Below are 13,465 nucleotides of genomic sequence, written 5' to 3'. Positions count from 1 at the left end.
TCCAGAGCCTCCATTCAGGCACATGTGGGACAGGTGAGGGGACCCATGACCCCCCACACTGCCCCCAGGCCCCAGAGGTCCCACCAGGCAACTCCCGCAGACTGGGGTAAGGACAGTGCCAACCCAGCCAAGGGCCTTTGCCTTGGAGCCCCTATGAGGCCTCCAAGCAGATGAGGCGGCAGCAGCAGGGCAGGATCCCTGGCTGTGCTCAGTGTTGCCACCCTCATAATAACCCCTCTCTTCCATTTGCTCACCTGAAGTCTGTCTGAAGCTGCTGACTCTTGGAATTTAGGCCCCTTCTGTGTCCTCCTATGCAAACTCTGGCACATGCCTGTTTGCCTGGCTCCTGCTCAGCTCGGCTATATGGTGTGGGGGGTGGGGAACCCCCTTCCCAATCCCCTACAGCTGGCCTGGTTCCTTGCCCTTCCCCTTCACTCTCCCCAGCTTACCTGATTGTTACTCCTCATCCCTCAATCGGGTTGCTCTGCTCTGCTGGGGGGCGGGAGCACACATGTGGCTGCTTTGGCATCTGGGCTGGACATGACTAGGAGCAGAGGCCTCATGCTGCAGCAGAGGAAATTTAGGTCAGAGACTAGGAGGAACTTCCTGACTGAGGGTCGTTAAGCGTTAGAACAGGCTACCTAGAGAACTTGTGGAATCTCCATCCTCAAATTTTCAAGAGCAGGTTGGACGAGGCTGTAGCTGGAATGACTTAGTCAGGAATGATCCTGCCTTGAGCAGGGGGCTGGACTAGATGACCTGGTGAGGTCCCTTTCAGACCTGCTTTCCAGTAATCCTAATGAGGAGAAATCTGCTGTAAAACTGCATACTACTACAGTAGAATGATGTGTCAACATCATGTTAGTGAAGGACACCTGAGCAGTAAATGTGAAAAATAAGGGAAGCCTGCAAATATATCTTGCTCTTCTTAATCACAGTTCTCCCTCTTTTCTCTATTTCATCTGCTTCCTATTACTTATTCCTCCCAGCTCTTTTTCTTTTAGATCTTCATATCTTAAGTTAGTTCTTGAAGGCTTGCTGCATTAGCTTCCCAAATGCTGTTAATGAAAAAGGAGTCTGGGCCCAGTCGATAGGATTTTTCTACAACAAGAAAAAAGGGCTTATAGGAATGGAGTTTCCTACTGGAAAGCGAAAAATCAATAGTTTTAAGTACCAAGCAAGTGCAGTCTTTTTTTGAACTGCAGTAAACTTAATCACTCTGGGGGAATATGCCTTTTCAGTACCTAGTATATAAGTTGCATTACCTGCATAAACTATAGCATTCTAATCTTAGTGGGAGTGGACTGGCTAAAGGGTACAAAGCTTTAAAAGGAAGTCTTGATCACTTGGGCAAGTATAGACAGTCAAAAAGCCTGAGGCCAAACCAGTTCAATCTTCTCAGGTTAATCTAGACTGAAAGAGAGATTCACTTTTTCCTGCAGTGGCCCAGGCCAGAAGCTGGGGGATGTTAGAACATGCCTCCCTTGGAAAGGAGCAGATGGCTTGGGCCAAGACAAGTTCACCCATCCTGCAATGGGGTGTGGGGGGATTCACAGGAGGTGCAAAGCATCCTGGGATGCTGGAGGATTTGAGTTAACTTGCATCTGGAGGGGATCTGAGGCAGAAGTTCAGTAAACTGATTTAACCTAAATCAATTGAGTCCGACACTACATTCATCTAGGTGTACCTTAAACCAGTTTCAGCCATTTTGAAAACAGTTTATATGCACTGAACTTCTGAGGGGTTACAGATTTGAACCAGGTTCCAATCACTTATACTAGTTTTGTGTAATTTCTGCCCCAAGCCCAGTGGTCATTTAAGACTCGGAACCCTTATCAGTAGCAGATGTATTAATTAACTTGAGTGGATGCTATAAACCTCTAATGGCATTTGGGAGTTTAGCTTAGTTAAATTCATGAACCGTTAAGTACCGTAAACAATAAGCTTTTGTGGTGTCTCATTGCTGTTGTTCTTGGGGATGAGGGAGTAGTTTCTAGCATGAATGTCAGAGCAAGTTTAATTTTGCTCTCAGCTATGTGGATGAAATTTAGCTTGTTTCTCTTTTGTAACCATGGTTGTGAAAAGCAAACGGCATCTGTACACTAAATGAGAGGCGTGTGCACATGACACTCTTTTTTTAATGAGGGCTAAATGCTTTTGCACTGCTTTAATGGTGTCAGTGTTTGCATGCCTTGGTGGTATATTGCACATTAATTCCAGCTGCTGTAGGAAATTCAGCAGTGTAATGCACCTTAAATGACTTGGGGCGCAGCAAACTAAAACACTCCTTCAAGGAGTCTTAGTTTGCTGTACCTACAGCTATGGAATGAAGCACCGGGCTCTGACTGGCTCTGCAGAAGGCCCTGCAGGCAGCCTGGCAGCAGCCTGGGAAAGCAGGCTCTGCCCAAGAAAAGTGGCGAGCATGATCTTCCCCCAGAGTGAGCCTGCCTGAGCTGTATGGGCTCAGGCTGAGCTGTGTTTCCCTCCATGGCTGTGGTGCCCCCTGAGACTGCTCAAGCTGGGTGCCTGGGGGGGGGGGCTGCTGCCATGAGGGGAAGCACCAGCCCAGGGACTGCTTTGTCTGCCAGCAGCTTGCCCTCCCCTCCCCACTGGAGAGGCAGGTAAGTCGGGGGGGGTGTACGACGGGGGGTTTAATCAGCCCTAAATTGAAGCAGTGTTTCTTGTTGTGTTTTTTTTAAAACCCATTGCTTCAATTTAGGGCCCCCGTTTCATCTACACATGCCCATACTACTTCTCTTCAGCCAGAAGGGAAAACCTGAATCCTACATGACCAGTAACAATGAAGAAAGGTACATCTGTATTCAAATGGCAAATCGTAAGCCAAAGAGCCAATCTGTTAAAGTTCAGTATACACGTCTACTTGTAAGGAGCTGGGAATAAAGATTTTTAACAGAGTAAATATCATTCAGCTAGCTTAAATCTTTGAAATCTGGCCAATTTACAGTCTCTAATCTATATTTGGTTGCATCGGATGGAGTGGAAGGGGAGAAATCTGTTAACTTTCTATAACAAATGATCCTTTTGTTCAATAGCTCTTTTCTGCATCTTAAAGGTGGCTACATTTTAGTTCTGTATTAAGTGAAAGGGTAGTTAAATCCTAAAGTGTGAAAGGCATGTAATCTTTCTGGGTAAAGCTGCTATGCAAGCCTAATGGCAAAACTGGGGCATACCAGTAAACCACACTTGTCTAACTTTTTATGTCCTTCAGCATGTAGCCTGGTATAATATCCACAGGTAGCTACTTTAAATACACCAAGCCAAAAATATCCCAATACAAACAAGTGTGAATGTAACATGTATGTGTTTGTTTTTGTTTTTTCCTGTTGTGTGTTGGCAACCAAAAACAAGATGAGTAAATAATAAACACAATTGTTTAAATGTGCTAAAGTATTAAAGATTTTTATTTCTTTTGATAGATATCTTATTTGAAGTCACTACTGAAATGAAACATGAGATACGGATCCCACAGAGTAGAAAAAAGATGAAAAAGGCTCTCCTCGAGTCCATGAAGCTTTACGTAAGACAAAGGAAGGGGAATGGCACTGCATGTGGTATCTTGGCTGAACAGCCTTAACGTGTTCTTCCTGCATCCAAGCCTTGTGTGGCTTTCTGATTTGATTGTAAAACTATCTGATGATATATGTGGACACATTTTTGAGTGTTGATGTGCTCCAAATGTGCAACTTACTGCTACTGAAATTACTATGATATTGGTTCTTTTTCCAAAGCTAATACTACTGCATGCTAGTACATGTGAGGGGGTTTAGTTTCCCTAAATTGAAAGAGTGGGTTTCTTAATTTTGTGGGTTTTTAACTGTGATTCACTGTTTCAATTCGGGGTCTTTCATCACGGTTCCAGAACAGTGACAGCGTGCTGGTAGGTCCCTGCCCCCAGGCATCCGTGGGCAGGCTCTGCCAGAAAAGTGGCAAGGGGTCTGATCCTTTCCTCCCCTCACGGAGCTTGCTGGCCTCTCTAGTGGGTGGGAGGCAAGCTGTGGGGGCCTGGACCTTCCCTTCGGTGGTGGGACCTGCCCGCTAGCGGCCCTCCTAGGTAGCCCCAGGTGGTGTCACTACTGCAGAGGGTAGGTCCAGGCCTGCCAGCAGCTCACCCCCAGCTGTGGGAGGTGGGGAGGGTATGTGTGGGGGGGGGGGGGGGGATGTTGGGGGGGGGGGGAGGGGAGGATTGGGCCCCTTGCCACTCCATTCTTGGCAGAGCCTGCCTGCGCAAACTGCTGCTAGGTTGTACAGCCCTGAGCTCTGAGGGGCCTAGTGCTTCCCTCCACAGCAGCAGTGGCAGCATACAAACTTGTGGCGCTATACAAATTCTCCTATTTCCTGCTGCCCCGCTCCCCCTGGTGATGTTTCTGGCTATTCCAACGGGTGCTCTAGTAAACAGCAATGGTCACAAGCTGATGGAGAATACATTTAGGTTGGACATCAGGAAGGGTTGCCAGAATCTGGAATGGGCCCTCAAGGGAGGTGGTACTCTCCCCTACCTTGGGGGTCTTCAAGAGAAGACTGGACAAGCACCTGGCTGGAGTCACATGACCCACTCACCTTTTCCTGCCACTGGCAGGGGGTTGGACTTGATTCTTTGAGGTCCCTTCTGACTCAGATATCTGTGCAGCTGCCCAGGCAGGGTGCTAGCTGGGGAGGTGCTGCCCCAGCTTGCAGGCAGCAACCAGCCCAATCCATTGGCGCATGGCATGCTGGAAGCCTGTGTGTGGGGAAGCTCAGGCTTGGCAGGTTTCCAGCACCCTGTGCATTGTCCTCACTGCCTTTTCTGCTGTCTGGGAATGGGCTGACTTGCCCTGGCATAGTGCGGGAAGGCCACAGGAGGGCAGCTGTGTGTACTGGTGGCTGGAGAATGTGGTGAGGATGGTGCATGGGGCCCACCAAACCTGACCTTCCCCAAACATTCCTGGACTTCCAGTGCCCCATGCACCCTCTCTGCCTTCAGCCACCAACACACCCATGTGCCATGTACATGCATAAGTTTTGCTTTTTTAATCCACAATAGGAAAATTCACCTCAATTTAAAACTAAAATACATCGGGGGGGGGGAGGGTCTGAGTTGCCATGCTCAAAGAAAAGTTTACAGAAAAATCATGTGCATGCGATACCATTATGTTAGACAAATTATGATTTCTTGTCACATTTTGTCATGTACACGTGATGTTGGCACCATGTACACAAGTGCTCATACTAACTTGTTGCCTTCATGTGTTTTTGAAAGAGTGCCTGGCATACAGGAGGGTTTCAAAATACTGTAGAACTGCATCTCTTGGGGTGCAAATATCAACATTTAGTCCATTTTAAGGCCAGTTTAATGGCCCTAACCCTCACTTCTGTAACTCCTTCCTTTTTTTTTTTTTTTTTTATGTAGTACTTTGTAGCCAAAATATCCAATGGGAGCAGATAATAGAAACATTTTGCTTCCAAGGGTGATATACTGGCAGACTGAAGTCCAGACATGCTTTCCCTTGCAGGGACAAAACTATTCTGCTCCATTTCGGACATTAGGCACCAGAACTGAACAGCCCATTGCACAAAGTGTGCTCCAGGGCTAGAAGTCTAATTTGACTGACGGCCTTTGCTCCGGTTTCTGCTTATAGGCTTATACCTATAGAGAGAGACCCTGGTGTAGATGGCAAGTAGAAACCTGCTGAGGTGCAAGGGCAACAAGTGACTGCATGCTCCAATGATGCAGGTAGCATAAATCCCTTGCCTATGCCAGCATTTTGGCTGGCTGGCAGGAACTGGGACCTGCCTCTAGTGGCATATGTGAAGAACACATCTGAGGCAGTCCTATTTCTTTTTGTCTGCTTCCTATTTCCACCCCCACTCGCTACTTCTACCTGAGGCAGCACTCGAGCAGTATCTGGGCACTGTCATAGAGTGCAAGGTGCTCTGGGATTTCTAGTTCTCTAGACTGGTCGTAGTGTTGGGTATGGGGTGGGGGGAAATTGCCACCAAAGCCCATGTCAAAGGGGCAAAACATGCTGATTGATTGATTTATTTATTTATTTTTGGGGTGCAAAAAAAGGGGTACTTCCTCTAGGACCAGTAATACTGCTCTACAAAGCTACAATTCTCAGGACACCCTGGATCTTGTAACATGCTGTCTGGGAAGTGCAGGTGAAGCATGGGATGGAAGGGCACCTCCCTCCCCTCCTATCCTGTTAGTGCCGTCACCTCACCCTTGCTTTCCCCCCAGTTAGATGGTGCTTGGAGCATGTGCCCCACTTGCCCATCCCATAATCTGTTACTGCATGGTGTCTGGCACTTTGCAAATACTATGCGACTAGTTGCTAATGAGTCCATCTAGGAAATATGGAAGAAAAGCATAGTTTTCTGTGCCACTTGTACCCCTGACAACTGCCATCTGATCCCCAGCTCTTTTTACCAAAGGATTTAAATATTGCTATGATAAAGTTGTATGTGGCTTGGGATGGAATGGAGTCACAACCCCCTACCCCTTTCTGTATCTCCAAAGTAATGGAGAGGAGCCCAAGCTAAATGACTGAAATGAGTTTCCTTTCCTATGGAAAAGGGTTGAGAACAGAACATAAGAACTGACCGTTACTGGGCCAGATCATAAGTCTATCTAGCATAGCACCTTTTTTCTCTCTGAAGCACCAAGTTGATGCTGCAGGGAGGGTGAATAGGGAAAATTTAGAATTTTGTACCACTTGTATCCAGCATTTGGAGGCTTAACTGCTGGTCAAGAGGACAGATTCTCTGAAAGACTCTCACAAACCAACAGCCTCTCCTGGCGTATCCCCACCAAACAGTGTAAACACTCAATGGAGGCCTCTTTATAAAGAGACCCTGTCTAGATGGGTCATGATGGCTGTACTTGGCATTGGCTATCCCACTATGAACAATCTTTTTAGTTATTCTGTTCTTTGCAGATACAAGAGAACCTGAAACTCTCTGCAAGCAAAGTCAACAAAATAAAGTTGAAGGAAATAAAGAGGTATGGTTGTGTGACTCCAAATCATCAGTAGTTGGGAATGCAATCGCCTCTTCCACTGACTTAAATATTAGTGCAGTTCTGTATCAGTTACTAACTTCATCTTCCAACTTTTGATTCATAGATGTTAGGGGCTGGAAGGGACCTCACAAGATCATTGGATCCAGCCCCCTTGCACTTGGGCAGGAAAGACTGGTGGGGTCTGGCATGGGGACAAACAGAAGTTAATGAAGGTGCTTTGCTTCGGAGTGCCTTCCTCTGAACCCTCATTAAATTAGGCTTAATTTGTCCTGTAATTGGGTACTTTTAAAGCATTCTACAGTTGTACATTTATCTGGGCATGGCTATAAAGCACTTTCAAGGGCTCAATTGCACAACAAATATCAGTTCTGTTAGTGTCTTTATAAAATAACTTCAGCCTCTTTAGCCCAACCATTGTCACCAACCAAGAGCTGAAAGAGCAAACTAATTTCCCAACATTGGAAGCAATCCCTCCAGAGCTGAAGCTGGCCTCTATCCCTCGGCACAGCGTGTGATAGAGAGGGATATCCCATAATGGAAATCTCATCAACACAGATGGTTTCTCTGTATGCAGGACAAATGACCAAAACCTGAGGCTTACCTTCTGGCTTCACTTAAAACCAGAAGAAAGGAATATATCTCTCTTACTACATTCTCAGCTGAAAGAACTCATTGGAAGATCTGTGGGAGAAAAGAAATTGCAGCTGACATCACTGTCAGTTGAAGGTATGTGCTATGCTTTTGTACTGTTTTAAAGTTGTTGCCTGCGATGGGTCAGTTTTCTGTTAAGCCTACTTGTACGACTATGGTATTTAGTAGCGCTGGACTTGAGCCAAGACCCACTGGATTAAGTAAGTACTGTCCAAATAAGACAAATACTTCCTGACCCAAAGAACTTCTAATCCAACTTTTAAAGAAGACCCAACACTTGAACGGCAACTACAGTGAAATAAGGCAACATTGGGTGCAATAGGGAGCCTAGAGCTATGCCATTTGTATGGGGAAAATGGGATTGGAGTAGAAATATCACTTCAAACCAAAGATTCCTGGACTAAGGAATTCCTCCTTAAGCCTCCCTTCCCTGTCACAAAACAAAACTTACCACCCATTTGCTTCATTGCAGATGTGAATGAATGCAACTCTGGAATTGGAATCTGTGGTGACGAGGCAGACTGCTTCAATGGAGTTGGCACTTACTTATGTCGTTGTAAAAAAGAGTATGAAGATCATTCTCCCACAAAATCTGGCACACTGTGTATCCGTGTTCCACGATCAGGTACAGAATAAAGAATTGCATACCTTTTTTTTTTTAATAGAACTGCAATTCCACCTTTTGAAGTGGAATTAATTGGTATGGGGGTATTTGAGCTACACAATTGAACAAATTAATCCTGACCATCGCTATACCCTTCAAAGGCACTCCTAGTCAGCTGCTGCCTGCTAAGTAGTCATTTGGCAGGTTTTTTTACCACTTACTATCTGAAGAAAGTACTTCAGAGCAAGTGGTTAATCTCTTGTATTTTAGCCCTTTTGCTTTTAACACCAGTTATGACTCTTTTGCTTCCTGTGGATTACTTTATTTACAAACCATCAAATTCTGCTCTTGGAACAATTCAATATCTGCCTCTTAAACTTCAAGAGGAGGCCTCACAAAGGGGGCAGCATCAGTTTAATTGCATAAGATTTAAAATAACGGCACCAGCTTGCAGTTGTTCAGAGCAAAAATATTTTTTGGGGTAAACTAATTGGAAAGTAGCCATTGTGAAATAATTGAACAAGACTTGCTGTTAGGCTAGGGACAGAATTTACACACAAACTGGGTTAAGTGATCAGAAACTGGTTTAAACCTGTAATAGAACAGAAGTTCAGTGCACATAAACTAGTTCAAAATGGCTGAAACTGGTTTAAGATAAACCTGGTTGAATGTAGTATCAGACTTAACTAGCCTGAGAGGGACTGCCACCCCCAGGCAAGCCCTGACTGGGGTCTTGAAGAGGCTTTAATTCTCTCTTCCCCAGCTCGGTGTGCTGCCCCTCCCCCCCCCGCTCTTTGCTGGAGCAGGGTACAGGCAGGCAACAGCTTAAAAAGGACTGTTTGGGCTGGTGTGACCCAAAGAAAGTGGAGAACTACATTTATATTATAAAATGGCAGAAGCCTTGGAGTGGCTGGAAGGCATGCTCCATCAGGCCCCACTCCCTCCCTCCCCGGCTTCTGGCCTGAGCCACTGTAGGCATGTGGCTGTATTTCCTGAATCAAACTGAATGTCTGTTCATTTGCTTCTCAGTTTAATCTCTGCAGTTTAGAATAACCTGCAAAGATTGAATCGATTCAGCCTTGGGCTTTTCGACAGTCTGTACTTGGCCCTAAAAGCTTAATTATCTAATCTAAGGCATGCTCTTATTCCTCAGTAAAACAATCTGTTTAGTCATCTAATTCTAATGATAACATTTAAGTTAATGCTGAATTCCTATACTGTTGGTTGCATTTGTAGGGAATAACACTAGGCTATGAGCTACCAGGGTTACCAGATGAGTCTCCATCACCAGAAGGTTTGATTTAGATAGCCTTGGATTTTAATTGGTTACCAGCAATTGGTTGAGGCCACCCCCACTCAAAGGAAGGCAAAATGAGGGCTATTGTGTTCTTTCTGTGGAAACTAGGACTATGTGAAACAGCACCATTTTGTTTTAGCAGTTTGAAGGGACAGTACTTCGTTTCACTGTTTCAAAGCACTGTTCAGCTTTGTTGAAGCTGCTTTGACACTTTGCCTATGGGCTATAATGGGGAATCATGAAAATCCTATACCTTTTTTTGTCATTTCTTGCCTGATTTTTTTTCAGGAAGAGACTGTCTGACAGGCTGCTGAAAGGCTTGTTGTTGAAGGATCACTTTTTTCATGTGGCTGAGAAGGCTGGTATAGGGCAAACTGCGTTGCCTGAGCTGAGCACTCGGGTCCTAGGAGCTCTTTGATACTTGGATGCAAGCTCTACAGGTCAAACTTTTTTACCAGAGCACCCCTAGGAGTAACTAGGAATAATGGGTGCAAATTTAGTGGAGAGTAGATTCCAGTTAGACGTTAGGAAGACACTTTTTACAGTAAGGGTGGCCAGAATCTGGAATGAGCTTGCAAGAGGTGGTACTATCACCTAACTTGGAGGTCTTCAAGAGGAGGCTTGATAGTCACCTGGTTGGGTTCATCTGACTTTGGTCCTCTGTGGTCCCTTCTGACTCTACAGTCTATGAAAATTGCAGGGATGGTAGCCCCTTCTGAGGGCGCAAAGCCTGTCAAGTTTCAAGGAAATGGGTGCAGGGGTTTCTGGGAAACCTGCACCTCAATTTTCAAAGCAAAACTTGTATCACTTGGTGGCAGTGACAGTCTGCTGTCATCCCACATTATCCGGGGGCCCACATCCTCTGCAAAAAGCTGGGGGAGGCAATCGGAGCTGGGGAACCAAACCAGGAGCTACATTTTAATATTGGAGCAGTCCTATTTCTCCTCCTTTTTCCCCGCTCCCCCCCCCCCCCACAAGTTCCTGTTTAGCTACAAGCAAGCCCAGCTTCAAAATTGGAAACCATTTCAAAATGTTTCAAGTTCCCTCGTTTAATTTTGAAGCCTTTAGTTTTGTTTCCATTTTCACGGTTTTGAGCTCGAAATGCTTTGAAACTAAACACCCGTTGAAATTTTGTGCAGCCCTAGAAACTAACCGCGAGTCTAACTGCCAGTTCCAGGTGGCTGCCTCTGTTTCAAACTACATAGCTGACATCTCAGTAAGGGATGCTGAAGCATTATCAGTTGGCCTTCTGATCATCTTAGCTGCAGTGAACATTTTGTTTCAAAAGCTCCTGCAAATAGCAATTAACTGATCAGGTGCTTCTGAAAATGTTCGCTTATGTGACCATGGATTTCCATTAAAATAATACTGTCAAGTACTTGTCTGACAATTGCACTCTGGACTTGCCTGAGGTCAGGTAAGTAACAGTAGGGCGTCTTTTTTTTGCCAGAACAAGGTAGATCTGTATCGGGAAGATTACTCCTAGTGTAGAGGTGGCTAACGCTGGTGAAAACACATGTCTATCCTTGTACAAAATAAGCCATACTGGTGAAATAGCAATTTTGCCAGTACAACTGCATCTGCAACAAAATGTAGATGTCCCTTATGTGGATTCTACCTAGGATGCAACTATGCTGGCAAAAGTAGCATCAAGCCTTGGGGCCAAGGTTTACAAACCTTTCTTGTCTTAAGATCCCTCTTTTAAAATGTGTGGTGACACCTATGAACCAGTCCCACACAGTGTTTTCTCAAAAGACTGAGCTTAAGAGTGTAGAGTAGTGCTTTATGAAAACCACACTTGGAATGTAAACACTATTCCTATTAGCCCCATAGTAGAAGACCATAAATTGGAGGATAAAACCAGCACCCCTCTCATGCACCTCCTCTTCTCTTTTCAGATCTTGGCAGCTTGTTCAGTTACGTGGAAATTCTGATAGGTGCCATCATATCTGTCGCACTGATTCTTGTGGTGGCGGTTAGCATTACATGCATGGTAGTAAAGAAAAGACGTACAAAGAAGGACTTCTGTCTCCAGGAATCTTCTCCAAGTGGGACACCTTACACAGCACAGTCACCACCCCAGGTGCCTGCTGTTGATCTGAGTAACCTTGGTGACTACCTGGCCCGAGACCCCTTTCAGCCAAAACTTCGCGCCAGACCTCCCGAATGGACCTTGCGGATGCGAGACAACCCAAATGAGGCATACAGGATTTTTGTTGAGCAGTCTGAATGTCTGTAAAGTAAAGCTGCATTGCCAATTTGAGATTTTTGAGCAGGATAAGCTCTGACACCAGTATAAAGCTTTCCTGCTGCTGCTATCCCCCCCGCACCCCCTCACAGCAACAAAACTCCTAACAATCCTGTGAGTCTTTTTCCACTTGTCCTCAGTCCCTATTGCTCAGGGTATAGCGCTGTTTCTCCCAGGAGACTCCTAATTCTTGGTTGGGTTTTTAATCCCTATACTATCTGGCTTTGCACACGAGACTACTTGTAATCTGAAAGAGTTGCACTTTTTTGCAGGCAACCTGTTAAGTAAGTAAAGCTGCTATCTTGCTGTTCATGTAAACAAGGGACATGTTTCTGTTGGAGTTAAATGTGTGGCACAGGGGAAGGATGGAAGGCTGGAAGGCTTAAACTAATGGAAAAATTAAAAAAAAAAAAAAAAGAAAGTCAAGCAAGTTGCATCCCCTCTGAGCAAATAAATAGGCAAAACCAACAAGCTGTACTGAGCTGCACTGATCTCATTGCCCTTTAGGCGAGAACCCTTTTCACTGCATCTAATGCAACTACCTACAGCATCTAGTTCACTATGCATTCTCTGCCATCCACCCTAAGCCCCAGACATGCCTACATGTGCTAACGTAATATTGCTTTCCTTATAAAACCACTTGACATTGTTTTATTACTCCACTAACTCACTCTACCTTTCTTCTAGGCTTTACAGCTTTGGTGTTAGTTGGGGGAAAAAAAAAAAAGCTTCACTGGGATAAGTGGTCTGAAAACAATGGAGTGTTCTAACTGAACTTCTTTTATATGTAATTTCTCCTGTGTTTGACATCCTATGCAGTGAGGGTCTCTGTTTAGATTTGTCACTGCACAAAATAAAAACAAACTTTTTTCTCTTTTATAAAAAGACTAAACCTTTTTTAAACTGAAGATTGGGGTACAGCCTGCTTTCCTGACTGTGTGCTGACTGACTCTCCCACTCATGAACTTCTCCTTTCCCCACACATTCTCTCTCCACTGGCATCGGCAAGCATTGGTTAGATGACTAGGCTTATTTCACTGGTGTCTGGCAAAGATGAGACTTAGAAAATCCTCTGCTACATTAGGTAAGTATGCTGGAGCCTGGCTAAATTTAAAGGCATGATATTCTGATTGACACAGTAGACCTTAGCAGCTGTATATTCTGCTGCTGACCCTTGTCACAGATGAAAGCGAGTACTTTGCTCCTGATCTTGAGCAGTGGGGATGATGGATCTGTTCCTTCTACTCTTGCCCCTCTCCTTCCTGTGAGGGGAGGAAGGAACATTGCATTGCTCTTATTTAAACTGTAAAATGGGGCTTACTCCAAGAAGTGTTCATCTCTGCAGCAGGAGTACCAGCCATTCAACACTTCAAGAACTTACTTTGAAAATTTAACATCAGGTTCCTCTTCTTTAGTTCTTAGCCAAGATGGGGCAAGCTCTCAAATTACTTTGTTTACTGCCTCAAAGCAGAGTTTAGCCATACTTCCATTAGGCTTAGCTTCTGCTCTCTATAACATGGTTATGTTAATTCACAAAGATGTTACAGCTTACAGAAATAAAACTACCTCTTCTGTTTTGCCTTGGTGAAGAATTTCCTCACCAAACTGATAGTCTAGTAAGGAATTATTCTCTGTGTCTCCTTGCCT

The 13,465-nt window shown here is 45.0% G+C and overlaps 1 protein-coding gene across 1 annotated transcript in view; it reads left to right on the top strand.

Moving 5' to 3' along the window:
- The window catches only part of LOC109319559, a 25,177-nt gene extending 12,958 nt beyond the window's left edge, over positions 1 to 12,219 (top strand). Inside the window, exons 6-10 of the mRNA XM_019549204.1 lie at positions 3,438 to 3,538; positions 6,936 to 7,000; positions 7,593 to 7,744; positions 8,142 to 8,294; positions 11,469 to 12,219. Of these exons, the coding sequence (XP_019404749.1) occupies positions 3,438 to 3,538; positions 6,936 to 7,000; positions 7,593 to 7,744; positions 8,142 to 8,294; positions 11,469 to 11,809 (812 nt within the window). The 3' untranslated portion in view covers positions 11,810 to 12,219. The remainder of the gene's footprint in view (positions 1 to 3,437; positions 3,539 to 6,935; positions 7,001 to 7,592; positions 7,745 to 8,141; positions 8,295 to 11,468) is intronic.
- The last annotated feature ends 1,246 nt before the right edge of the window (positions 12,220 to 13,465 follow it).

Source organism: Crocodylus porosus, unplaced genomic scaffold, assembly GCF_001723895.1.
Source record: "Crocodylus porosus isolate Cpor-Errol unplaced genomic scaffold, CroPor_comp1, whole genome shotgun sequence".
NCBI lineage: Eukaryota > Metazoa > Chordata > Crocodylia > Crocodylidae > Crocodylus > Crocodylus porosus.
The sequence above is the reverse complement of the archived record's forward strand: the minus strand, read 5'-3'. Positions and strand labels throughout refer to the sequence as shown.